The following is a 25,607-nucleotide window of genomic DNA, read 5'->3' as shown; positions in this document are numbered from 1 at the left end:
AGCCGCTCCGCGGCATGTGGGATCTTCCCGGACCAGGGCACAAGCCCGTGTCCCCTGCATCGGCAGGTGGACTCTCAACCACTGTGCCACCTGGGAAGCCCTGATTTACCTTTTATAAATATTATTCTGGTTGCTTTGGGGAAAGCAGGAGACCAGTTAGGGGGCTACTGCAATAGTCCAGGTAAGAGAATACTTAACACTCAACTCATCAGAAAAAGTAGTCATTAAAACTTATCATCTGGGTTCCAATGGACTCTTAAGTTCTTTTACTTACTGATTTTTGTTTATATTTTTAATACAAAATAATTTAAAGAAGAATAAAGTGATGGTGAAAAACAATTTTATTAGATATCTTAATAAGAATATAAACACAGTAAAACCAAATTTATAATCCAAAACGGGCAACATATGTTGAATGCAACAAACTTGCTCATCAACTGTCATGTGTGAGCCTGAATATATCCATCTTGTGAATACTGATTCCAGATTTCAAATACATATCTAATAAGTTCTCGTTTATCATTACTTCTGGTTTTTCTTCTCACACTTGCATTGTCAGAATACTTTTGAAAACTTTGATGACTCATAATTTTATTGAAGAAAGGACAACCATCTTCTTTGCTTCATAACTGCAAAACATCTCTATTTTTTATACTTACAGATATCAATCAGAATAATCAATCCAAGGATTTAAAAAATTTCTACATCACCTTTTTCCTTCCAGTCATTTTTATACATAACTGCCTGCAGCACTTATCTACTTACTAAGTAAATTCTGATGCACAACATCATAAAAGATGGAAAGAATACTGCAAAAGATGAGGTGTGGGCTGGGTTCTTGTTAAGAAATACTGTGTGATAAAGTCATTCCTGCAGAATGATTAACTGATGTTAGTCATTTTTTGTCCTTGGAGATATATTGTTCACTCATTGTTTCCTGAGTTTGAGAAAAATTCATCTAGGATATTGTCATCTGATATTTCACTTACATGATCAATTTTAACATCATCATTCAAGCCTGGAATAGTGGTTCTCAACTGGGGTGATTCTGTCCCTTCTAAGAGGAATCTTTGGTACTGTTTGGACACATTTTTGATAATCACAGCTTGTGGCAGTGGTGGTGCTGGCATCTAGAGGGTGGAGGCCAGGGATGCTGCTAAACATCCTATAATGCACACAACAGCCCCTACAACAAAGGAGTTTTTTGCCCCAAATGTCAGCAATGTCAAGGCTGAGAAACTTTGCTTTAAAGTGCTATTATCTGTCTCTTTGTATTCATACTCTGATTTGCTAATAATTGTGAAATATTTTCCTCTCTCAATTTTCTCCTCTTTGGCATTATTAGTGGAAAGGGAAAAATTCTGAATTATTAACAGTGTTCAATTAAAGCCTAAAAAATAACAACAACAAAACACTACAAAGATGATGTTTGCAGACTTCTTTATACATCTGGAAAGATGATGCAAAACACTGGGCTATGCAACGAGAAGACTGAAGGATGATGTAATAGTGATGATTTATCTCACTACTGTATCATCCTTCTAGGCTATTTTATCCTTTTATATTTTTATATTATTTTAGTCTTTTTTTTAAGCATAGTTGGAATTAATTAATGAATAATGATGAAATAGTAAAATGTTTTAAGATACAGGAAAATTAAGATCCTATTATTGTTTCTAAGAGTTGTAAAAGTTTTTAATAGATCCAAAGGTAACTGAAAGATAGAGTCAGTTTTATTCTATTATAAAAATAAACAGGGACTTCCCTGGTGGTGCAGTGGTTATGAATCTGCCTGCCAATGCAGGGGACACGGGTTCGAGCCCTGGTCTGGGAAGATCCCACATGCCACGGAGCAACTAAGCCCGTGCGCCACAACTACTGAGCCCACGTGCCACATCTACTGAAGCCCACGTGCCTAGAGCCCATGCTCCACAAGAGAAGCCACTGCAATGAGTAGCCCCCGCTCACCGCAACTAGAGAAAGCCAGCACGCAGCAACAAAGACCCAACACAGCCTAAATATAAATAAAATTAAAAAAAAACAACAATGGATATGGGTTCCAATTTCTCCACATCCTCACCAACTCGTTATTAAAAAAAAAAGTTTTTTTCTTTTTGAAATAAAAAAATTATTCTAAGGAAGAAAAAGTCATAAAATATCAATCCTTACAGAGTTAGAACTGCTCAAAAAGGAAACTCAAAAGCTAAAATTGGCTCCAACAAGCCCTGATGGCAAACTGAGTTCAATGGCTGAATGTATGAATAAAATAGGAAATAAATGAGTTTCCAAGTATGTGACTTGACTCTTGTAATTCAGTTAGTTTAAAGGTATAACTAATTGGATAGGGTTATGGACATTTTATGGAAATGCTCATCAGTATTTTACCTCCAATTTCAAAAGTAACGAATTCCTGTCTAGTTAGAATGGTTAAGAGTAAAAGACTTAATATTAATTAAACAGTGACACTGGATAACTTATTTAAATTCCTTAAGCCTTTTCCTTACTGGTAAAATACGAATTATAATAGCACCTACCCTCATAGAGACTGCTTTTAAGATTAAATGAGGTAATACGTGAAAAGTAATTGGTATGGCATTTGGTATATGGTAAGCACTTAATAAATGTTAGGTATATTCAAAGAATTAAACTTACAGAGTAGGGTTTTTCAAGAAAGAGAATCCCTTTTTAATGTCAAAAAAGCTGTACCTTCAGTAAATGACAGAATTCAGTAATGATTTTAAATTAATTTCTACTTAACAAAATATCTTCTACATAGTTCTAAAAGTACACAGGCAGGAAGATTATTATTACTATTATTATTATTCTGTTTACCAAAGGGATTGGTAAACTCCTTACTGAGAATACAACTAATAAAGTTAAACTAATAAAGTTCCTAAGCATAGGATTCCAGGCTACCCCAGGGTGCTACTATTACTGTTACTGGGGGTAGGCCTATCTCAGGACCCACATTCATTGAATGGTCTATCTATAACCTTCAATTAGGCCAAAGAAAATGGTGATAAATTAGAAAACTGGGGAAAGAGACAGCAAAGAACAAAAATACCCTTTTCTCTCAGTACTGACACTTTTGCCCTTGAGAAATAAGGGAGAGTTTATGATCTTATTTATTTTTTTAACATCTTTATTGGAGTAGCATTGCTTTACAATGGTGTGTTAGTTTCTGCTGTATAACAAAGTGAATCAGTTATACATATACATATATCCCCATATCTCCTCCCTCGTGTCTCCCTCCCACCCTCCCTATCCCACCCCTCTAGGTGGACACAAAGCACCGAGGAGAGTTTATGATCTTTGAACGCAGTTATACTGTGGTTCAAAAGTTACAGCCAAGATCAGACAAATAGATCAATACTTAAACTCAATTTTATATATATTCTTTTCTAGCATGTCTGGACTAAACTGGTATGCTATTTCCTCTGCTCCCTTGCTCAACTAACAACATACTTATACCTTGATTTCAAGTTCAAGGTTATTATCCCAGAGAGGTCTTTCCTGAACCCAAAATACATTAGCCTTTCTCCCCAAAACCCTATATTAGTCATTCTTGACACACTATTGTTTCCTTCATGGCACTCACCATGATTTATGATCTTATATTTCTGCTTTTACCAGTTTCAGGACTATTTTCACCATTAGACTGTATAATCAGTGGAGGTCTCTTTAGGTCACAACTTTATTACCTGGTACCTACCATATAATAAATATATACATATAGTCAGTATTCAATAAATATTTGTTAAATGAGGCAGGCTAAACTAAGAAAAGGCAGAGCTGCAGTAAAAATATTAGCATACAGAATTTTATTTTATTGCAATACTGTTCTAGAGCCTGAAGTATCTATGCCAGTGTGACTAAAACACATGAAACCTTCTCTATACAAAGAGTAACAGTATGTAGCCAAAAGCACTGATTATGACTGAAACTTAAGGAAGACTCAGTGATTTGCCTTACCAGTCCTGCATGGGAATAACTAAATCCTGCTTCTCGGGATACAGACCAGTTGGCATGCTCTTCAATCACTGACATATCTGGGAACTTTACCACACTGCTGAACCAGTCAAACTCCAACTCTAAACATGGAGTTTCCTAAGAGATGGAATAAAAGTTACTATACATATTACACTTGACTGTCACACACACAAAAAAGAAAAGAAATCTAATTTATGATAATAAAAAGCTTACTTTATTTGGATTTGATCCAGTAACACCAATAGGGTTCAGCAAATCTTCTAGTCCATGAGGTACTGGCCAAAGATTCAAAGCCATTTTTCCAGATACTAGAGTATCTGTGTAATCAAACAAGTTTATATTTCCCCAGGCCAATGGGCAGTGTTCCTTAAAAAAACAGAAAAATGTTCACCACTCTGTAGATTAAATTATAAAACGCATTTCAAAATATTGATACTTTTCTTTCCCAGAAAGGAGAAATCAACAACTGTCTTTTTCATAGTATCTATAACAAGTCACATTAATTTTTTCAAAGTATAAATAGTTTCTTTCCTTTTTCCCATTTGAAATTACACGTATTTTTAAATTATAAATAGGAAATATGAACCAAAGCAAGCAAGACAGATATTTGTATGTAGTCACTCTGCAAGTTTAAAAATTTTATCAGTATGAACTCAGGACATATTCATCATAAAATAAATTCTGGAAGCTCTACCAAGCTATTCTTCTTTAAATAAATATATTATTTTAAAATGTTTATTAATTTTTTAAACAAAGAAAATATAATATCCATTTCTTGAAAAAATTCAATCAGCAGTATAATTAGGAGTTTTTAGAGGTGAATGATTCTTCCTTTTGAAATACTTTACCTCTTTAGCACCCTTTCGGCCTTTAACAGAACAAATAGAAAGGCAAAGTCGAGCAGCACGAGGAAGATCAGGAATGTATATATCGTAATTCAGCCATTCATTCCACCTATGAAAAATTAAGAAAAAAATAATTTACCAAAAAAGACTTTATCTAGAGTATATAAATGACTCCTACAAATCATCAAGAAAAAGATAAATCAAATGAAAACCAAGCCAGAGATTGACTGGAACAAAGAGTTCACAAGGTCATATTTAAATGGCTAATACACATGAAAAAGTAGCCAATATCAGGACTTCCCTAGTGGTCCAGTGGTAAAGAATCTGCCTTACAATGCAGGGGACATGGGTTTGAACCTTGGTCAGGGAACTACGATACCACATGCCGCAGGGCAACTAAGCCTGCGCGCCACAACTACTGAGCTTGCGTGCCCTGGAGCCTGCGCGCCACAACTAGAGAAGAGAAAACCCTCACGACACAACTAGAGAAAAGCCTGCACACTACAACTAAGACCTGACGCAGCCAAAAATAAATAAATCTTTTAAAAAAAGAAAGTAGTCAATATCATGCCATTCAAAAAATGCAAAATAAAAGATATCACTATAAAAGATAACGGCTAAAACTATAAAGACTGATGATACTAAGGGGTGGTAAGGAGGTGCAGTAACAGGAAATCTCATACATGCTAGGGGAGGTATAATTTGTACAACCAATTTGGAAAGCATAATCTATTAAAACTGAACCATGACTCAGCTCCACCTCTAGGTATAAAACCACAGAAATGTATGCATTTTTGCACAGAATGTTAATAGAATTATTTACAGTATCCCCAAACTTCAAAAAATTCAAATGACCAACAGTAAAATAAATGGTAGTATATTCATACAATGGCATACTATATATCAACAGAAATGAACACCAGTTATTTACAATATGGATGAAATCTTTCAAACATAATATTGAGTGTAAGAAGCTAGACACAAAAGAATAACTACTCCTTCAGTCCATTTATATAAAATTCAGGAACAACCAAAACTAACCAATAGTGTTAGAAGTCAAGATAGTAGTTATCTTTGGGGAGGTGAGAAGATTAATGGATTGGGAAGGAGTGTGAGGAGGGGTTTTTGGAATGCTGGTAAATGTTCTAATTCTTGACCAGCACAGTGGCTATACAGGTATTCACCTTGTGATAATTCACTGAACTGTGCAATTATGATTTATGCATTTGTGCTATATTTCAGTAAAAATAAAAAAAAATTAGCTATAGAAGAGGCAAAGAGAAAAGGGAAACTAAATGAGATAAAATTAGATTTCCTATTATGGTTAAAATTATATTTAATTACTTTTATATATGATGTAGTTTCATCCAGAAGAGACCATTAATTTAAATAAGTCAGTATGTAAATAAAATAAATGATACGTAAGGAGAAAGTATGTAAATTTTAGAGTAACTACTTCACAAGAGGTAATAAAACTTGACATTCATAATAAGGAAAGCATAAGAAGCTACTACAAGTGATAAAAATTATTCAAATTTTTATGATAAATTCCCTTCAATTTATTGGATGTGTTACATGCAAAATTATGCCTATATTTGGTAAACATACTGGTAAAGAGCCAAGTATAATAAGTAGTAGTGTTTTATTTTTTAATTAAAAAACATAGTAATGGCTAAAAGCTTGGACTCAGAAGTCAGACTACCTGGAGTAAAATCTTGTTTCTACTATTTTACTATATGTGTAACCCTTGCTGTGTCTGTTTTTTCATCTGTGAAATGGGACTAATAATAGTACCTACTCTCAGAAAGTTGTTTTGAAGATTAAATGAGATAACATAAGTAAAGCACTTAGAACAGTAACTAGTCCATGTTAAAAGCTCAAGGGCTAGATATTAACTTTGAAAACTTTTCAAATGGCTTCTTTATAATTCTGTTCTGTTTTCTGATTATAAATAAAACAAGACTTAATTAACAAAACAGTATAAGAATTCCATTTTTTTTTTTTTTTCCGTTACGCGGGCCTCTCACTGTTGTGGCCTCTCCTGTTGCGGAGCACAGGCTCCGGGCGCGCAGGCTCAGCAGCCATGGCTCACGGGCCTAGCTGCTCCGTAGCCTGTGGGATCTTCCCGGACCGGGGCATGAATCCGTGTCCCCTGCATCGGCAGGCGGACTCTCAACCACTGCGCCACCAGGGAAGCCCACCCCAAGATTCTTTATTTGAATGTCATAAATATGTATTCTTGGGAGTACTGTAAAGGAAACTGCTTCAAAGTAGTCCAGCTCTAAAGTTGTTTGCCAACTCTCACTTCTTAATGGAAATGCAAATGGAGATAAAAAAGGAATAAAATGCTAGGCCTATGGATCTAATGTAAGGAATCATCAGCACAAAACTATAACCACATTCTGTTCTCTCCTTGACACAACGAGAAGAGAGGATCAGAAAAACCCTTCCGATAACATTTTAGGGAGAATCAATAAAGTAATCCTGTGATTGATACTCATTAGACAGCAGGTCCTCATGTTCTATATGTAAATGTCTGGTAATTATATATGACTTGTATAAAACTAATGATGTAAACTATACTACTTTTATTTATTATACTGCTAAACACTAATATGACTTTTGGATGTAAACTCATATATACTTCCTTACCTGGGATTGGAACAAGGTACTCTTTGAGTGTTCACATTATCACATAAGGGTTCTCCTCCATGGTAGATACCTGTTCGAACATAGATCTAAGGAAAATAAAAAGTTATGTGTATATACATACATATATATATGTATATATACACATGCACACATACATACTAGACCAGACCAATATTAAACATTATCAAAACAATGTAACTGATATGAATGAGAGAATCAACTAAAGTTTCTGTTCAGATGTAGCTTTTCTGTTCTCTTTTTCTTCACATGTATAGTAAATTAATACTGATGCAGATTCTTCACCAAAATGTACTGCTGCCTTCAGGAGGACATTACACCATTAAAAAATCAAGATAGGCCCACAATCCCTTTAGGCCAGGTATGTAATTCAGAGTTTTTCATATTTTAGAAAGATAAATTGGTACATATACTAAATATTACTTAGTATTCTTAGCAGTTAAAGCAGCACTCCATAAAGAAATTAATATTTCTGCAACAAAACATATGGATATTTACACTAAGTGGGATAAATAAAGACTGTAAAAAAACTCGCTCAGGTTAGGTCAGGTTTTCCTGCCAAATGAATTCTGCAAAAGTTTGGTTTTAAGAGCTTAGAATTATGGGTATTAGAATTATTAGAATTAGGGATATTAGAATTACAGAAAATGACTATAAGCTGAGGTAGATGTTTTCTAGCCAACTGAAAGCATACTGCAGGTCAACAGATTATTATATACTTCAATAAAAAAGATTTATATAAAATAATTTATATACAATAATAAACATCAACACTTGACCTTACCTTGTCAATGTCTCGAATATTTACATTCACATAGGTTGCACAAAGAATTTTTATTCTAAGTGCACTATTTATAACCCAAAGGGATTTTGTAGATGTTTCTCCATTCATATATGGTGTAGCTGTGGAGATGCGTCTGGAATAAGATGGCATTGTAAAACAGTCCATTGGCAGTTGAGAGTAGAGGCTTTCTTTAGCCATCAGCATCAAATTGGGCATCCTCCCAAGCATTATACAGCTTCTTATATACTGTAAGAGATTAAGGCAGGAGGAGAGAAGCCATTTCTTGAAAGGTTTTTTCATTTTAAAGGCAACATATAAGAGTACTATGAGAATTTACATACTAATCTGCAAAGGTAATTTAAAAATCAAACATTATAGACATTTCTTAGCAGTTGCTATATTTATAACATTTAAAAAACTAACATTTGGGAGTTAGGTTATAGCACAGATAAACCAAACACATCTTGGAATATAAATTGTATAAAAGAAAAGAAAAACAAAGGTCAGCTTTTTAGACTGTAGTTCTACCTTTAACTGGAAGGAAAAAGAAAGAAAAGAAAAAAGGAATTAAAAATAAGGATAAGAAGATACTCATTATGAAAACACTAGATATTAGAATTACAGAAAAGGACTATAAGCTGAGGTAGATGTTTTCTAGCCAACTGAAAGCATACTGCAGGTGCTTGTTAAAGGAAAAGCAACATCATTTAGAAAGCCTCTGCCATTCAATCTATTAAGTCATACTGATGTCAAATCCAAGAGTTGCTGCCCACTTGTTCTTCTGTCCCAACATTTCTTGAGAAATATTTTTTTTTGTTAAAAAAAAAAACAGAACAAAACCCCCCAAAAACCACAGAGAGGAGACTAATAAAATTATGGAATATGTTTTAAAAAATATTAAAATGCATTGGTTTGAACTCTGAAATGGTGGTTAGGATAGAGATTTTTAAGCAACTGTACACATATTACAAAAACCTATTTTCTTACCCATAAGCCCTACTATACTGTAAGCAAAAAATGTCGTCGTAAGATGTCTGTCGTCTCAAATTCATCAGTCTCTCAAATTAAATATAGTGTAAAAAATAAACTTATTAATGCTATTTACTAATATTAATTATTTAATTTTGGGAATTCCCTGGCAGTCCAGCGGTTAGGACTTGGCGCTTTCACTGCTGGAGCGCGGGTTCAATCCCTGATGGGGGAACTAAGATCCCGTAAGCTGTGCAGCACGGCCAAAAATTTTTTTTAATTTTCAAAGACTATGTCCTAAATACAGATACCAGTTCCCAATGTGATTATCTTTTAAATTTAAAATTAAGATCTTTGAAACATGTTACTCACCTTATACTGACTCAGAGGATATTTTTCTAGGAAGTATTCGTCACAGCCACACACTTTTAAAATATACTTGCCCTGATATTCTAAAACACAGAGTTTTAGTTGTTCAGATGATAGCAACATACTTCGAGTTTTTTTCCTGATTGCTTCAGCAATTACTTGTTCTGGCACACAGTCATGGTTGATTTTCAGAGTATACTTCTGCTTGTCATTATTTGGAGAAACTATTACCCAAATCACCACTATTATTTGCCCTATAATAGAAAAATAATATTAGATGCAGTCACCACATATATTTCATTTTTCAAGAGACAAATGTCAAAAAGTATGCACTAACCGTAATGACTTATAATCAACCTTAATTAAATACAGGTAAATATCAGGTAGAACCACCAAATCTTCAAATCCGATAGGGCTGCCAAACCATGCCCAAACCTCATGTTTTAAGGCAAACACACAAAACTGTGACTACTGTGTGTCTCAATTACCTGAGACCAAGCTAATTTCCATTCTAAACTACATGACATACTTCATAGATAAACCCCTGTGAAGAGTGACTCATGATGGCATCAAAGGTTCAATAGTACCTTAAGTAGAAGAGTTTCTGGGAACTGTGGGAAAGCATCATGGAGACTTAAAACTATGTTAGAGTGGTGTAGGTATCCATAGTAAAATTCTTTCAAACTTTCTATATGTTGGAAATATTTCATAAAGATTAGTGGGGAAAAATAAAAAGAGCATTCCATTTTAAAAAGTATGCTAAAGTAGAAATGAATTTTTTTTAATTTATTTATTTTTGGCTGCGTTGGGCCTTTGCTCTGTGTGCGGGCTTTCTCTAGTTGCGGCGAGCGGGGGCCACTCTTCGTTGCGTTGCGCGGGCCTCTCACTGCAGTGTCCCCTCTCATGGAGTACAGGCACACAGGCTTCAGCACTTGCAGCATGTGGGGCTCAGCAGTTGTGGCCTGCAGGCTCCAGAGCACAGGCTCAGCAGTTGTGGCACGTGGGCCCAGCCACTCCGCAGCATGTGGGATCTTCCCGGACCAGGGCTTGAACCCATGTCCCCTGCATTGGCAGGCGGATTCTCAACCACTGCACCACCAGGGAAGCCCAGAAATGAACTTTTAATGAAGACCTTATGTTATATAAGCATTAAACTATTTTGAAAAATATGGCTAAAATAGTAATAAGATGTCTTAATTTATTCTACTTAGAGAATATTATATTTAATAGTGTATTAAGTTAACCTATTCTATAACTTTCAATTAAAAACTTCACTTTGTTATCCTGAAAAATACAAATATTTATCTGACACAATGATATTTTCATTTCTAAAACAGTTTATATATTCTCATGTACACTTAATTCTAGAAATTGATATATTGTCAAAAGTCGACTTATATATTATCATTCACTATGATCACAGTTAAATACTGCATCTAACATTAAGATTAGGAAATTTACTTTTTCTTTGTATATAGTGAGAATGTGTGAAGTTTCCCCAAAATTTCATAAAATATTTCTATTTATACTTATTTTTATTTGTAAAAAGATAATCAGCTATAATTCTGTAACAGTGAATTTCAAACTCAATGTTGTTTTTTTTTTCAGTTTTATTCTGAGATAAACAATTCACCAAGGGATCAGCACCATATGCACACATTCATTCAATCAATCACTACTTACTGCACACAAGTTGTGTACCTGGAAAAAAAGACAACCCTCAGAATGGGAGAAAATATTTGCAAACGAATCAACGGACAAAGAATTAATCTCCAAAATATACAAACAGCTCATGCAGCTCAATATCAAAAAAGCAAACAACCCAATCCAAAAATGGGCAGAAGACCTAAACAGACATTTCACCAAAGAAGACATACAGATGGCCAAGAAGCACATGAAAAGATGCTCAACATCACTAATTATTAGAGAAATGCAAATCAAAACTACAATGAGGTATCACCTCACACTGGTTAGAATGGGCATCATCAGAAAATCAACAAACAATAAATGCTGGAGAGGGTGCGGAGAAAAGGGAATCCTCTTGCACTGTTGATACCGCTACTATAGAGAACAGTATGGAGGTTCCTTAAAAAACTAAAGAAAGAATTACCATATGACCCAGCAATCCCACTACTGGGCATATACCCAGAGAAAACAATAATTCAAAAAGACACACGTGCCCCAATGTTCATAGCAGCACTATTTACAACAGCCAGGTCATGGAAGCAACCTAAATGTCCATCGACAGATGAATGGATAAAGAAGATGTGGTATATATATACAATGGAATATTACTCAGCCATAAAAAGGAATGAAATTGGGTCATTTGTAGAGACCTGGATGGACCTAAAGACTGTCATACAGGGTGAAGTAAGTCAGAAAGAGAAAAACAAATATTGTATATTAACGCATATATGCAGAATCTAGAAAAATGGTACTGAAGAACCAGTTTGCAAGGCAGAAATAGAGACATAGATGTAGAGAACAAATGTATGGATGCCAAGGTGGGAAAGTGGGGGATGAGGGTGGGATGAACTGGGAGATTGGGACTGACATATATACACTAATATGTATAAAACAGATAACTAATAAGAACCTGCTGTACAGCACAGGGAACTCCACTTCGCTGTACAGCAGAAACTAACACAACACTGTAAAACAACTATACCCCAATAAAAAATAAATAAGTAAATAAATTCAATTATAAAGAAAATACAGCACACAAAGTATTACACATTTCATGAGGACACACGCAAATAAAATAATTCAAGATTAAAAAAAAAAAGTTGTGTACTTGGCACTCAACTATATCTTGTCAGTAAAGCATTCCCTGCTTTCAAGAAGCTTATCACCTAGCTAGGATAAAAAGACTGTACAAAGATATACGCACAGATAGAAGTTTTCACTACAGTGACCAATTATGGTAGATTTACAATTTTCTTACCTTTATCCAATTTATTATATATGTGCTTTGGCAGTTCTGGTGAAGATTCTACGTTTGGAGGATAGACATACATTGCTCTACTATGCGGTGAATTGAGATCCCTAAGATCCACAGCTTCTTTACAAACATTCAGAATATTTCTTCGGAAGTCCTGTACTTCTGGATCTTTAACCATATCGAATTCACACACTGGCATGCCAATAGCAAAACCTTAAAAAAATTATATAGAGAATATAACATTCTGTTAAACACACAGTAAGAACATGTTTATTGTAAATAGGGAACTTGGTAGATATGGAAGATCACAATAAAGAAGTTTCTCTTTGTTAATAAAATTTTTGATGAATACATATAGTAAGAATTGACAAGATCACAACTTTTTTTTTTTTTTTTTTTTTTGCGGTACGCGGACCTCTCACTGTTGTGGCCTCTCCCGTTGCGGAGCGCAGGCTCCGGATGCGCAGGCCCAGCGGCCATGGCTCACGGGCCCAGCCGCTCCGCGGCATGTGGGATCCTCCCAGACCGGCGCATGAACCCGTGTCCCCTGCATCGGCAGGCGGACTCTCAACCACTGCGCCACCAGGGAAGCCCTCAAATATTTTTAATATATAAAATATGATCTATCTGTTCGGCAATTTGGAGCAAAGGTAGCAAACATTATTCATATCAATTATTTTTTAAAAGACAAAACAAAGATGGGATATAACAAATATAAATCATCCCTACAAATGATACTTCTTAAAGAAAACTTTACAGAATAATACCAAGGTGTTAAAAATAGTTCCTCAGCCTAACAGTCAAAAAACTTTAGATTTGTAATGATTTTTATTTTGAAATCCATTTATTTAAGATTACAAAGGTAATTAACCAGTTCAGACAAAATATTTTACTAATGAGAAAATTGTTAAGCTTCATAGTTATTTGCATTTAGAATGGGATGACAAGGCCATTTCAAAATTTTATCATACCAATTTCTCGATTGAGGATCTTTTCTTCACGGTTGCCTACTGGTTCAATTACTTTTAAAAAGGGTTGAAAAAGCCGAAGGTCACAAAGTCGTCTTGTTTCATCAAAAAATTCTTCCCTTTCTGCTTCTTGGGTAACACTTACGAAAATGTAAGAAGATTCATCTTGAAGAAGTTGATGGAGAGGGTATTTTCTCGCTTCTTTAAATAGTTCATGCTTTATAGTTATTAATGTAGCCTCACGGAGGCATTCTAAAGTCACTATCATCCCATTTGGTAGTAAACATTCTACTAGGATTCTTGGGGGCATCAAGTGGATGCCCCACAGTTCACCTGATGATGGTCTTGGAGGCATTGTTCTGATCCTTTACAAGTTTTACATATAAAAGTACTTTAAGGAATTAGATGTGTGGCTGTCCCAAAGCAGAAATCTAAACCAAAGAAAGAAAACATATGTTAAAAGAGAAACAACCATCAAATAATACATTTATGGCATTAATAAATGCAAAAATTCATTTTCTGTAGTTTGAAATGATTAGGGTAAGTAGTTACAATTCATCTTAGATTGTTGCTCCTAATTAAGCTAGAAGAATTGATTCCAAAGCAGAAATTAGAAAAAAAAATCACTTGTATTTAATAAATTCATTCAATAAAAATAGTTTTATTTGAATGGACTTTAAAAGTCATTTCTTAACAAGACAGAGCTGGGGCTCAGGAGAGAATAAATAGGAAGTTGCAACTGAAACCAAAATTCCCATAATATATCATTCTTTTCTATTTTATGGAGCAACAGAATTTGGGCTGGAAAGGCTCTTTTAGATCATGGGTCCATTGTTTTTATTTTAAAGATGAGTAAAGTAAAGGCTAGAGAAGTCAAATCCTTTTCCTTTTACACCCCCCTACCTCCACCCTGTGGTAACTAGAGTTTACATAACTTAGTCTTCTTTTCTTTCTTAAGAAAGAAAAATCATTGTAATTTCCTTTTTTGTATTGATTATTGTCTAAGTGATATCTTAGACCATATCTCAGTATTTTAAGTATAATTAAATTTAAGTATAAAGCTTAAGTATAATAAGCTTTTAAGTATAATTTAGTTATATATTCACTATAATGTAAAGTGTCATCAATGCATTTTCCTTGAGATATGATGATGAATTTGTAATGATCCATCCCTTTTATCAAATAACCCAGTCCTAATACTTCTGATTGAAATGAACTGATCTACACATCCAATGACTCTTTTTGTCAGTATAATGTTCCAACAAACTGTGTTAAGCACTTATAATATTTTCAAAAATATTAAGTATTATTACAATCTGAAGCCCTCATTTATTTTAGATGTCAACAACCTTAGGGGTTCCTTTGAAAGATACTGTCAAAACCCACAAAGCAAAATTTTATTTCTTGCTGTTGATATTTTCTTTTATTCAGTAAGCTAAACTGTAAAGATATAAGAAAAAATAAGGTCTGAGATATTAAGAAAATAAAAAAGAAATAAAAGTTAAGCAAGAGGAATGAATCAAAAAAGAGCCCAGATAACTTACGTATTCAATTACTCTATCAGGCACTGTAGACAATAGCTATAAATGACACTTTGTTTATTCACCAAAAATGTACTGGTGTTGTCCCCAGGACCATGTTAGGTGCTGGGAAAATGATGATAAGTAAGACAGGCATGGCCCTTGCCCTCACAAGACAAAGTCAAGAGTGTGAAGGTTATGTGTATATGGGTGTGGGGTAATAAATTCACAGGTACAAAACAGAAAAAAAAATGTTCTCATGAAGTGCCAGGTGCTATAAAAGCACATAGAGTGGTCACCTAACTTAATGGAAGTTGGAGTGGAAAAGTTTTCCATAGGAGGTAACATATAAACTAAATTCTTTTTTTTTTTTTTTTTTTTTTGCGGTACGCGGGCCTCTCTCTCACTGTTGGGGCCTCTCCCTTTGCGGAGCACAGGTTCCGGACGCGCAGGCTCAGCGGCCATGGCTCACGGGCCCAGCCGCTCCGCGGCATGTGGGATCCTCCCGGACCGAGGCACGAACCCGCGTCCCCTGCTTCGGCAGGCGGACTCTCAACCACTGCGCCACCAGGGAAGCCCTAAACTAAATTCTTTAGGAATAGGCAGGAGTTGAACAAACACAGTGAGAAAGAGGTGAGGAGCACCATATATCTAATCCAGAAACCTATCTCTGACTCCTTTATGTCATGCTTGCCAACATCTAATCCATCAACAAATTCCGTTAATTCTATACCCTGAATCTCTTAGTACCTTGGGTCGGGCCACTACTATTTCTTGTCTGGACCACTGCAAAGGCCTAAATGGTCTTACTACATCTACATTTGCCCCCTACAATCCATCTTTCTCCTCACAGCCAGTGCAACCTAGAGAGAACAACAGGACCTATTTTGATCAGACATTTCTGCTGTACCCATTCTGTATCCATGCTGTACCCACTTGTTGCAAACAAGTGTTTATGGTATGCTTCAGAGTTATAACATATGAAGGAGGTGAGGAGTAGAAATAGGAGAAATTTCAAGCCTTCTCCCTACCTCTGGAAATACAGAAATCAATTGAAAGACAATAAGGAATAAAAATTATTTTTTAATACTTGAAAATATTTTCTTCAAATTTAAAAAGGGACTCACTGAAGTTATAGGATTTAAAATATAATTATCCTATTTTCTATACTTTTAAAAGAAAATTCATTGGCTAGCAAAAAGACCAGATGGATCAATCTGAGTGCATAATTATAAAGTGACTTAAGCTAAGCTTTTTAAAAACATACAAAAAAATTTGAAGAATGCAAGGGAAAATGCCAAATGACTACTTTTAAATGATGATCTGCCTGTACAAAAAAGTTCAAACAAAAACAAAACCAAACCACAAACCACACTAAAACAGCAGCTGTGTTTATAGTTTTCTTTGTTGAATGGCACTGACTGATCTATGTTACGGAATCATGCAGGCAACTATTTTATATATAATAAATAACAACCCCCAGAGTCCCATATGTTTCCTAAGTATTAGCAAAAGAGAAGTCTAGTACAACAGGAGATCACTGATTCTAATCCTTATTCTACTACAGTATATTTATGGGCAATTAACAACTAGTAAATACTCAAGACACGCCCTTCTCATTAAGAGAATAAATGCAATCACAGCTATAAAACACTTGGCGATCCTGGAAGGCAGGCACTGGTCGACACTCTGGTAGTACTATACAGAAGAGAGAGGAAGCTAACTTTGTCTTCTTCTGCCAGGCCTTATTCTGTTCAAACCATCACCTCAGAGCTCACAAGAACAGAACTGTAGAAGAGACAAATGGAGCTAACACTTAGTATTTAGTATATATCTTGTACTTATGCAGGCAATAACCCTTTTGGTGTAGGTAATAACCATTTTACATATGAGAAAACCAAAGGTCAGAGAAGTAAAGTTATTCGCCACCAGTAAATGTTAGATACGGATTTTGAATCCAGGTCTAGATGATTTCAAAGTGTACATTATAACCATGCTGCTATTTGGGCTTCAGTTATGGCAGGAATATGCACTGGTGGTAAATAAGAGAATGGGCTCTGAAGCTACACTGGATTCACATTCTGTCTGCCTTAGTTAATAGTTGTATGGCCTTGAGCAGTTTAATTCATCTCACGGCACCTTCTATCACTCCCCACCCCTGCCGCCCCCTGCCCCAATTTTTAAAGTTGGGATAATGGCATATACTTCATCAGACTGTGGTATTAGATGAGGTAATATATGAAAAACATGTAAGCAAAGAGACTGGCACACTGTAAGCACTCAAAAATGTTAAATATTATTAATAAACCTGTTAAGTATACCTATATTATCTTTTCAAGCTATTACGAATTATTCAGGACTAGCATCAGTTAGGGATGGGAAAAAGGGGCTTGGGTTCTTGTACAGAGGGAGGCAAGTAAATAAGGAGCTTCAGCTTCATAAAGCAGCGCCATCGTCAAGTGCTGAAACTTGAAGGTAGCACTGGTATTGCAATGCTCACAGATGAGTTTAGAATGTGGCTCAGATGCTGGTACTTTTGCAGCTGCTTCTAGTTCCCCAAACCCCTAGTAACCCTATTTAATTGGTACAGCTATTTATGGCTTAGGTGTGAGGAATCCTCGTTTTTGGAGAAATACTTGCTTGTGCCAGGTTCTAGGTTAAATAGTATGAAAACAATGGTAAATAGATGCTTTCTCTTTGGTTGTTGAGTTTACTGGGGAAAGACAAGACACAGGAACAACTTTAACAATGAAAAATTGTTATAAGACAGAATATGAACTTTGGAAAAGTCACAGGAAATCTCCAACTGCCTGAGGAGGCTAGGGAAGGCATCACAGAGGTAAAGTCTGAGTATTACAGATTAGTAGGGATTTTGCAGAGAAGAGGTGGCTTGGACATGGGAGAGCTAGATAAGGAGGGTGTTTTAGATTGCCACAAGAGTATGTGTGCAAAGTCACAGACCATGAAAGAATGCACCTTTTACCAGCAATACAAGTTGTTTTTATTACTTGAGTATGAAGTGCATGAGAATAGAGAGGATATGTGATAAAGAAGGAGGGGTGAGAGGTAGGCAGGGGCCAGAAAGGTGAGCAGACTCCATTTTAAGGAGTTTGAATTTTATGTAGTACTCTCTAAGTAAAAGGGAATCTCTGAAGTATTCTGAACACAAGAATGACATGACATTTTTTTTATGATTTTTAAATTCAGTTTTCTTAAAAAATTTGTTTTTAAATATAGGATATAATCAAATAAACATTAAACCAAGGTGTAAAAAACTTAATCTTCTCAATTCCCCAAATTTGGAGGAAAATCTCTAAAGTTAAGAAATCAGAGTCAAACGTTTTAAATAAACGGCCTTTACACTATAGAAAAAATTAAATGTTGATAAAGAAGGTGGAATTATCCAAACTTAAGGGCATAACCTATTTACAAGGAAAAACGTATTTGAAAAGCAGTAGAGGGGGATAAATCACTCTAAGATTAATATTTAAAATATGAATCTATGTAATTTGGAGGTCGGAGGTGACAAAAATGTATCTGCTAAAAAGAAAACACTTTAAGAGTCAACGAACTACTCTATTGGGCTTTTGAGTTCAGAATGCCAGGACTAAACAGTCACATACTGACAAATCACAATTATTCAGAACTGTTAGGAAATAAATTGGTTTTGCTTATCCTAATTTTAAAATATATCTAATAATAAGTTATTTCAACTGGGGCAGTTCTGTTTTCCTAAAAGAGTATATATAAATATATTTCACAACTTACCCTTTTCTTGAATTACAGTCTTCATTATAAAATGAACTACTGTGCTATACTAAAACACAAGATAGCAAAGCTTTTCAGTATTACTGAGGAGTCTGAGGGTATTTCTGACCCTAAAACCAATGACCCCAGGTTGGAGACTGTGATTTAAAAACGCTCTCATCCCCTGGTTTTCTAGCAGTCAATGGTCACTTCTCAGCTGTGGCCAGACTGCCTTATGAGAGTAGCCTCCTGTTCTTCTGTTATTCATTTCTAGTCAGCATCCACATTTGACCATCGTTTTCTAACAGTCTATTAGCTAAAGGCCAACAGACCAAATAATGATATGAGAACCTCTGCTTTATGAGGTTAGAACAAAACATGTAACAGATACCTTGCTGATCAGGGACTTCTGTTTACTTCCTTGTTCTGGTATTAAAATTACTGTTAAAAATTACTGTGCTTGCGCAGGAGGCACTGAAAGTCTTTTTTGTTCTTAGAAGGCCTGAACCTGCATTTATGTCTTGGTAGGGGTTGGGTCTGTCTGCATTAGCAGTCCATGTGGGATGGATGATATTGCTCAGCAGGAGTAAACACACCTTTAAGGACAAAATATGCAGCAGAAATGAACAGTAGAAAATAGTCTCAGACTCTCCACTGTCACTTGACTTTTATAGTGAAAGGCTTCTTACTTCAATGGGCAATTCAGTATTTTGAACACTTAGTGTGCACTTTCAGCCCAAAAAGACAATGACATTTTGACAATTTGTTTTTAACTCCTAAATTGAAAGCCTTTCTCCATTTATGTTAAAGTGTTATTTCCAGATTTCATCATTTAAGGCAAGGGTTGTCAAACTATGACCCACAGGCCAAATCCAACTCACCACCTGCTTTTGTAAATAAAGTTTAATTGGAACACAGCCAGTAAACCGTGTTTACGTATTGTCAATGATGCTTTTGCACTACAACAGTAGAGTTGAGCAGGTGCTACAGAGACCATGTGGCCTGCAAAACCTAAAATATTTACTATCTGGCTTTTTACAGAAAAAGTTTGCTACCTCTGAAAAGGTATCAGAATTACTTGATAGCAACTGGAGAATTTTCTAAATTTACAATGGCTAATAAGTCATCCCAACCCTACCTTTACAACCACAACCCTATATTTTCAATCTAAGTACTTTGAAAACAAAAACAAAGACATTAATTTTAAGCCAGTGAAGTTAAAATCTTGAAATGCTCAAGTATCTCATAAGTCACTTAAATATTTTTCAGTGTTAGGAGCTCACTATCTGATGTAGAAGTTTTTGTGAAGCACTTCTAAAGTTATTCCTAAAGGTTGTTATTCCTAAACTTCTTTATTCCAACAGTTCTGCCTTCTCTATCTCTTCACATATTGACAGAGATTAGAATTTTCCCTAGGTCTTTTAACCCCAATTCCTTTAACCATAATTCAGGTGAGATAGTTTGATGTCATCTTCTTTGCCACCACTGGATGTGTTCTTTTGCTAATAATATTCATCTCAAAATGCAGCAACCAAAATCTAGTACAATACTCTAGAGTCAATATCACCAAGGCAGAGTAAAGAAAACTATTAGTTGACTGTGGATTATGAGTCTCTATAAACACAGGATAAGACAGCAGAGACTTTTTCTAATTTGATTACTTTAAAATATACATAAAGCATATCTTATATATTTTTAATTCAGATTTTAATTTCAGAAGTATATTATGTTTAAAAGTTATTTGTTTCTAAAATATCAATATTACATCTGCATCAGAAAGTCATTAAAAATAAGAAAGCTATTTTTAAGTGTACACTTGCAAACTTAGGGGATATCTATACTGACTTGATTGCAGCTTAATCACCCCAAACAGCCACAATTTGCTAAAATAAGCACCTTGTATTTTCTAGATATGTATGTCCCACAAATATAGAAGCTGCATAAATGTTTGTTGAATGACCAAAGGTTTTACAAACACCATTTTTTAAATTTAACTGATACATTTAACAAATGTTATCTGATTTCACTGACACATTTACAAATGTGTATCTATTTAGACATATGTTGACAAGATATTTTCTACGCTCATTCTCAGATAGGTCAACAGGAAAACATTAAAGTAGTTTTGTGGCTAACTCAGTTGCCACCGTTGCATCTCAGCTGCATCTATTTGCTCATTAACTAGAAAATAAACTTTTCTGTTTTTTAAAAAAATTACAAATGAACCTTTAGTTTATTTAGAACAAGAGAACAAAAACTTGCCTCTACACTTACTACAGAAATAACATGATTTTAATCTCAATAATTCCATGGTCTGATTAATTTCTTTAATATTTATTTCCAGAGTTAATTACTTCCTTTTTTAATGTTACCCAGACTCTTATATGTATTTCTATAATTGTACCTTAATACGTTATTATTATATTATCTACATCCATGTTTGACTTCCTGATAGACTGTGAACTTTTCCAGGATAGGGTCTTTATTTGGGTCACTATAATCCTACAGCATAAATGAGTAAGTAGGAAAACTAATTTGTTGAAATTATCCCAGGGAAAATGTAACAAGGCCCTGAACAAGAGTGGTAGCAACAGTAATAAACAAGAAAAGAGATAGATGAAGATACCTTGTAAAGGAAAATCAAAAGCACTGAGAGACCAATTGGATTTAGGGATAAGAAAACATTTTAAACAAATTTCACTGCAGTGGTTATGCATGGGAAGCAAGTGTCTTTCAGTACAATTATTCTGAGCCCCAGTTAGGGCCTCTAAAATTCTCTTCCTCGAAGAGTCACTGAGCTGTTGTTGGAGTGAGTCCAAACAGACAGCTGTAATATACACGAGCTCTGGAAGGATGCGTATTATCCATTTCTTTCAAAGTGCTGTCCTTCACTAACCTTTACAAACAGATCATGAGAAAACAGATTTAACTCATTCTTTTAGTGATTCAGACAGACCTTAACAACTTCGGGTTGGAAAATCAAGTTCTCATGAGCAGGATATAGAAAATTTAAATTCCTTTAGAAGGTGATGCAATTCATTTTCACTATTAAATTTGTAGTGCTATAAAAAAGGTGTTATGAAAATACATTTCAGAGATTTAATGCATTATATAACATAAGCATTCCCTAACATGAGGTCCATAGATGGGCTTAGGAAGGGTCTTGCTAATGGATTTTTAAAATAATGACAATTTCAGCGATGTTTATACTGATGGGTTTTTAAAAAAATAAATTTATTTATTTATTTTTGGCTGCAGGGTCTTCGTTGCTGCACACGGGCTTTCTCTAGTTGCAGAGAGTGGAGGTACTCTTTGTTGCGGTGCATGGGCTTCTCATTGCAGTGGCTTCTCTTGTTGTGAAGCATGGGCTTTAGGCATGCGGGCTTCAGTAGCTGTGGGACGCAGCCTCAGTAATTGTGGCTCTTGGGCTCGGTAGTTGTGGCATGCGGGCTCAGCAGTTTTGGCTCGCGGGCTTTAGAGTTCAGGCTCAGTAGTTGTGGTGCACGGTCTTAGCTGCTCCGCGGCATGTGGGATCTTCCTGGACCAGGGCTCAAACCCGTGTCCCCTGCATTGGCAGGTGGATTCTTAACCACTGCACCACCAGGGAAGCCCCTCTACTGACAGATTTTTGATTATGAATAAATGTGAACAAATGTGTAGCAGAATCAAATGTGGTAAACAGGGACTTCCCTAGTGGTCCAACAGTTAAGAATCCACCTTCCAATGCAGGGGACACGGGTTCGATCCCTGGTCGGGGAACTAAGATCCCACACGCCATGGGGCAACTAAGTCCACGCTGCAACTACTGAGCCTGTGCACTCTAGAGCCTGCGTGCCTCAACTAGAAGAGAAGCCTGAGTGCCGCAACGAAGAGCCCACGTGCCGCAACTAAGACCCGCCGCAGCCAAATAAATAAATTAATTAAAAAAGGCTTAACTAAAAAAAATGTGGTAAACAAACATAAGTCATTAATAAGGTGAAATACAGATTAATAAATATTTGATCTTAGATTAAATTACAATTTTAATTTTCATATTTTATATAGATACATAAAGAAAACATACCAAATCTCAAAATATAGTCACTAATTTTCCCAATTTGAACTTATAAAAATTCAAATTTTACTGTGTGATAGGATAAATTAAAATTTCTTAAAATTTAAGCTCAAAGGGGCCTAAATATTAATAGAGGTGAAAATTGGAAGGACAGGATTATTAAGTAAATATAGTTAAACAATGTAGAAAATACAATAAGAGATATTTCAAGGTAGCACACAATTTAATAGGACAAATGATTCCACACTGACAGTTTTCCAGAAAATATTTTTCTCATCTTTGTGAGGGAGTCAAGACAGATTATCACAGCTTCGTGTAAAACAGGCAGCAGGCAGTCAGAAGTAAACTGTAAATCAGGTAACTCTAGAATTATGATTTCAAAATACAGAACTAAAAGAATGAATAATACTTCAAATAAAAAATACATTAATAGTTTGCCTTGCTTTTCTATTTGTAGAAAAGAGCAGTAAATTCCAATTCTTTGATTCCTCTTTATTAACCAGGCCACCTTGTGACTAATAGCAAAGCATTGGTAACACAGGAGGACACGGTTAAGGGTGCCTCCTTCTGCCCAAAGAAACGAACAAAGCTAGCCATTCCATACAGAGACTCTAACCAGGTGACTTAAGCTTTAACATCTTAACACCTGTAACAACTGAATAACCAAGGGACCTGAAAACATTTTAGAAACCTCTACGTTTTTTCAATTATGGTATTATTCAGTATTTAGTAGCATATATGAAAACAGTCTTATTTTAATGGCAGAGCAGAAATGGTCTAACCTGAGGGTTTTGCTTTGGTTCAGATCACTGCTCGCTCCATCACCCTCAGCTCTGCTGACCCTATGAAGAACTCTGCAATTATTAAGACTTCCCCAGGAGAGGAAATTACAGGCAGTTTCCTTATTTGCACAAAGTGAAAAAAAAAGTTACTACCTCATAGTGATGTTATAAGAATTAAATGAGATAATACATGTAAAAAAATCCTTAGTATAGTGCTTGGAGCATAAAAATTCAATAAAGGTTCCCTCTCTCTTATCTATTAGATCAATGCTATCTAGATCCACGTGTCCAGAAAGGGACAGAACTTTATTGTTTCAGGCCTATTGTAAGGAGATGAAAGATATTTTAAAAAATAATTTTAAAAAATATTTTTGATGCAGAATATTTTATTGATATATTTGATATCTGTACAGATGTCTCTGTCCTCATCTTTGTATTTGTCTCTGTATTCTTACTGAAACATGAAATTCCTAAAGGATGAGGCCTGTGTCTGTTTAACTCAGTCTGTACCTTCTCAGCAGAGCATAAGCATCAAATGGTCATCTAACATATTTCAATAATGATAAAACACAAGAGACAAAAGCAGATGGAAATACAAAAATTCTTATTTTAGAATTATGCTATACATAATTTGTAAAATCTACTTCTTTAAGTTTACACATGAGATTCTATTGGTTTTTCTCATTTAAAGAAAAAGGGGGAAAATTGCAATGAATAATAGAAATAAAAATGCAAAGTCATGGTAGCAAGTATTTTTGGCTCTTTGGACTGAAAAAAAATAATGACCAGTGAGGAAAAGCAAGAAGTAAAGGGGAATGAAACAGACCATACTACCGACTTTCTCTTCATGTTAAAATAAATGCCTTTTAATCATATCTGGATTGACTGGAAATAAGCAGTGATGATCGATGATCTTTTTGGGCTAAAAACCAACAATATAGCTCATGTACATTTAGTAAGATACTATTTAGTTCACAGAAGCAATACTTAAAGGAAATTTGGTATAATGTAAAGGGTAATTTTTTAACGAGAAAAAAGATACTTTCCTTGAAAAATGGTTACAAAGTAGTATCTTTTATATACAGAGAGAAACAACTCTATGATATTTAAGTTTGGCAGCTGTATTTACATTTAAGGGTCAAGAGTATACTTCAACACAACAGTGAAAACAGAAGCCTAATTATGTACCTGACTGTCTCCATGAAAATTTAACCAATATGAGATCAATGAAGAGAACAGCCCAGTAAGGAAGCATGGCCTACTACAAAGAAATGCAAAATATGGAGCAGTTCTTGAAATGTTACTCCAATTTCCTGCTAAGCAAAAATTTTAGCTCCCATGGAAGATGAAGAGAAAAGGTCCTGAAAGCTTAACCTCTTACAAGTCAAAGTTTATAACCAAACTTATTACTGATGATAACCAAAAAATAGGGCTCACAGTCCTTTCTAATTCCCCTTCAAATGAGACTCATGTCCCATATATTTCAGAAAGAAAGTCTATTTATTACTATTTATTACTTGGAGTTATACAGATGATGCTAACTACACACTGTTCCTTTCTTGATTGATGGGTTCATTTTAAAAAGTATAAAAGGGACCTACTTTCCAACTTAAAGTCAGTATTAAAATTAATTCTCCCCTCTTTTTCTTTCAAAAGTCCCATTTACCATTGCAACAAAAAGAATAAAATATCTAGGAATAAACCTACCTAAGGAGACAAAAGACTTGTATGCAGAAAACTATAAGACACTGATGAAAGAAATTAAAGATGATACAAATAGGTGGAGAAATATACCATGTTCTTGGATTGGAAGAATCAACATTGTGAAAATGACTCTACTACCCAAAGCAATCTACAGATTCAATGCAATCCCTATCAAACTACCACTAGCATTTTTCACAGAACTAGAACAAAAAATTTCACAATTTGTATGGAAACACAAAAGACCCCAAATAGCAAAAGCAATCT

General features: G+C 35.0%; 1 protein-coding gene across 1 annotated transcript in view; it reads right to left on the bottom strand.

Moving 5' to 3' along the window:
* Positions 1–25,607, bottom strand: part of PIK3CA (phosphatidylinositol-4,5-bisphosphate 3-kinase catalytic subunit alpha) — a 108,337-nt gene that overhangs the window by 18,166 nt on the left and 64,564 nt on the right. Inside the window, exons 2-9 of the mRNA XM_055083933.1 lie at positions 13,540–13,967; positions 12,572–12,781; positions 9,631–9,881; positions 8,290–8,535; positions 7,488–7,573; positions 4,839–4,944; positions 4,204–4,356; positions 3,973–4,107 (exon numbers count right to left, since the gene is read on the bottom strand). Of these exons, the coding sequence (XP_054939908.1) occupies positions 3,973–4,107; positions 4,204–4,356; positions 4,839–4,944; positions 7,488–7,573; positions 8,290–8,535; positions 9,631–9,881; positions 12,572–12,781; positions 13,540–13,891 (1,539 nt within the window). The 5' untranslated portion in view covers positions 13,892–13,967. The remainder of the gene's footprint in view (positions 1–3,972; positions 4,108–4,203; positions 4,357–4,838; positions 4,945–7,487; positions 7,574–8,289; positions 8,536–9,630; positions 9,882–12,571; positions 12,782–13,539; positions 13,968–25,607) is intronic.

Source organism: Physeter macrocephalus, chromosome 1 (assembly GCF_002837175.3).
Source record: "Physeter macrocephalus isolate SW-GA chromosome 1, ASM283717v5, whole genome shotgun sequence".
Lineage (NCBI taxonomy): Eukaryota > Metazoa > Chordata > Mammalia > Artiodactyla > Physeteridae > Physeter > Physeter macrocephalus.
Note: the sequence above shows the minus strand (reverse complement) of the source record. Positions and strands in the feature narration are given on the sequence as shown.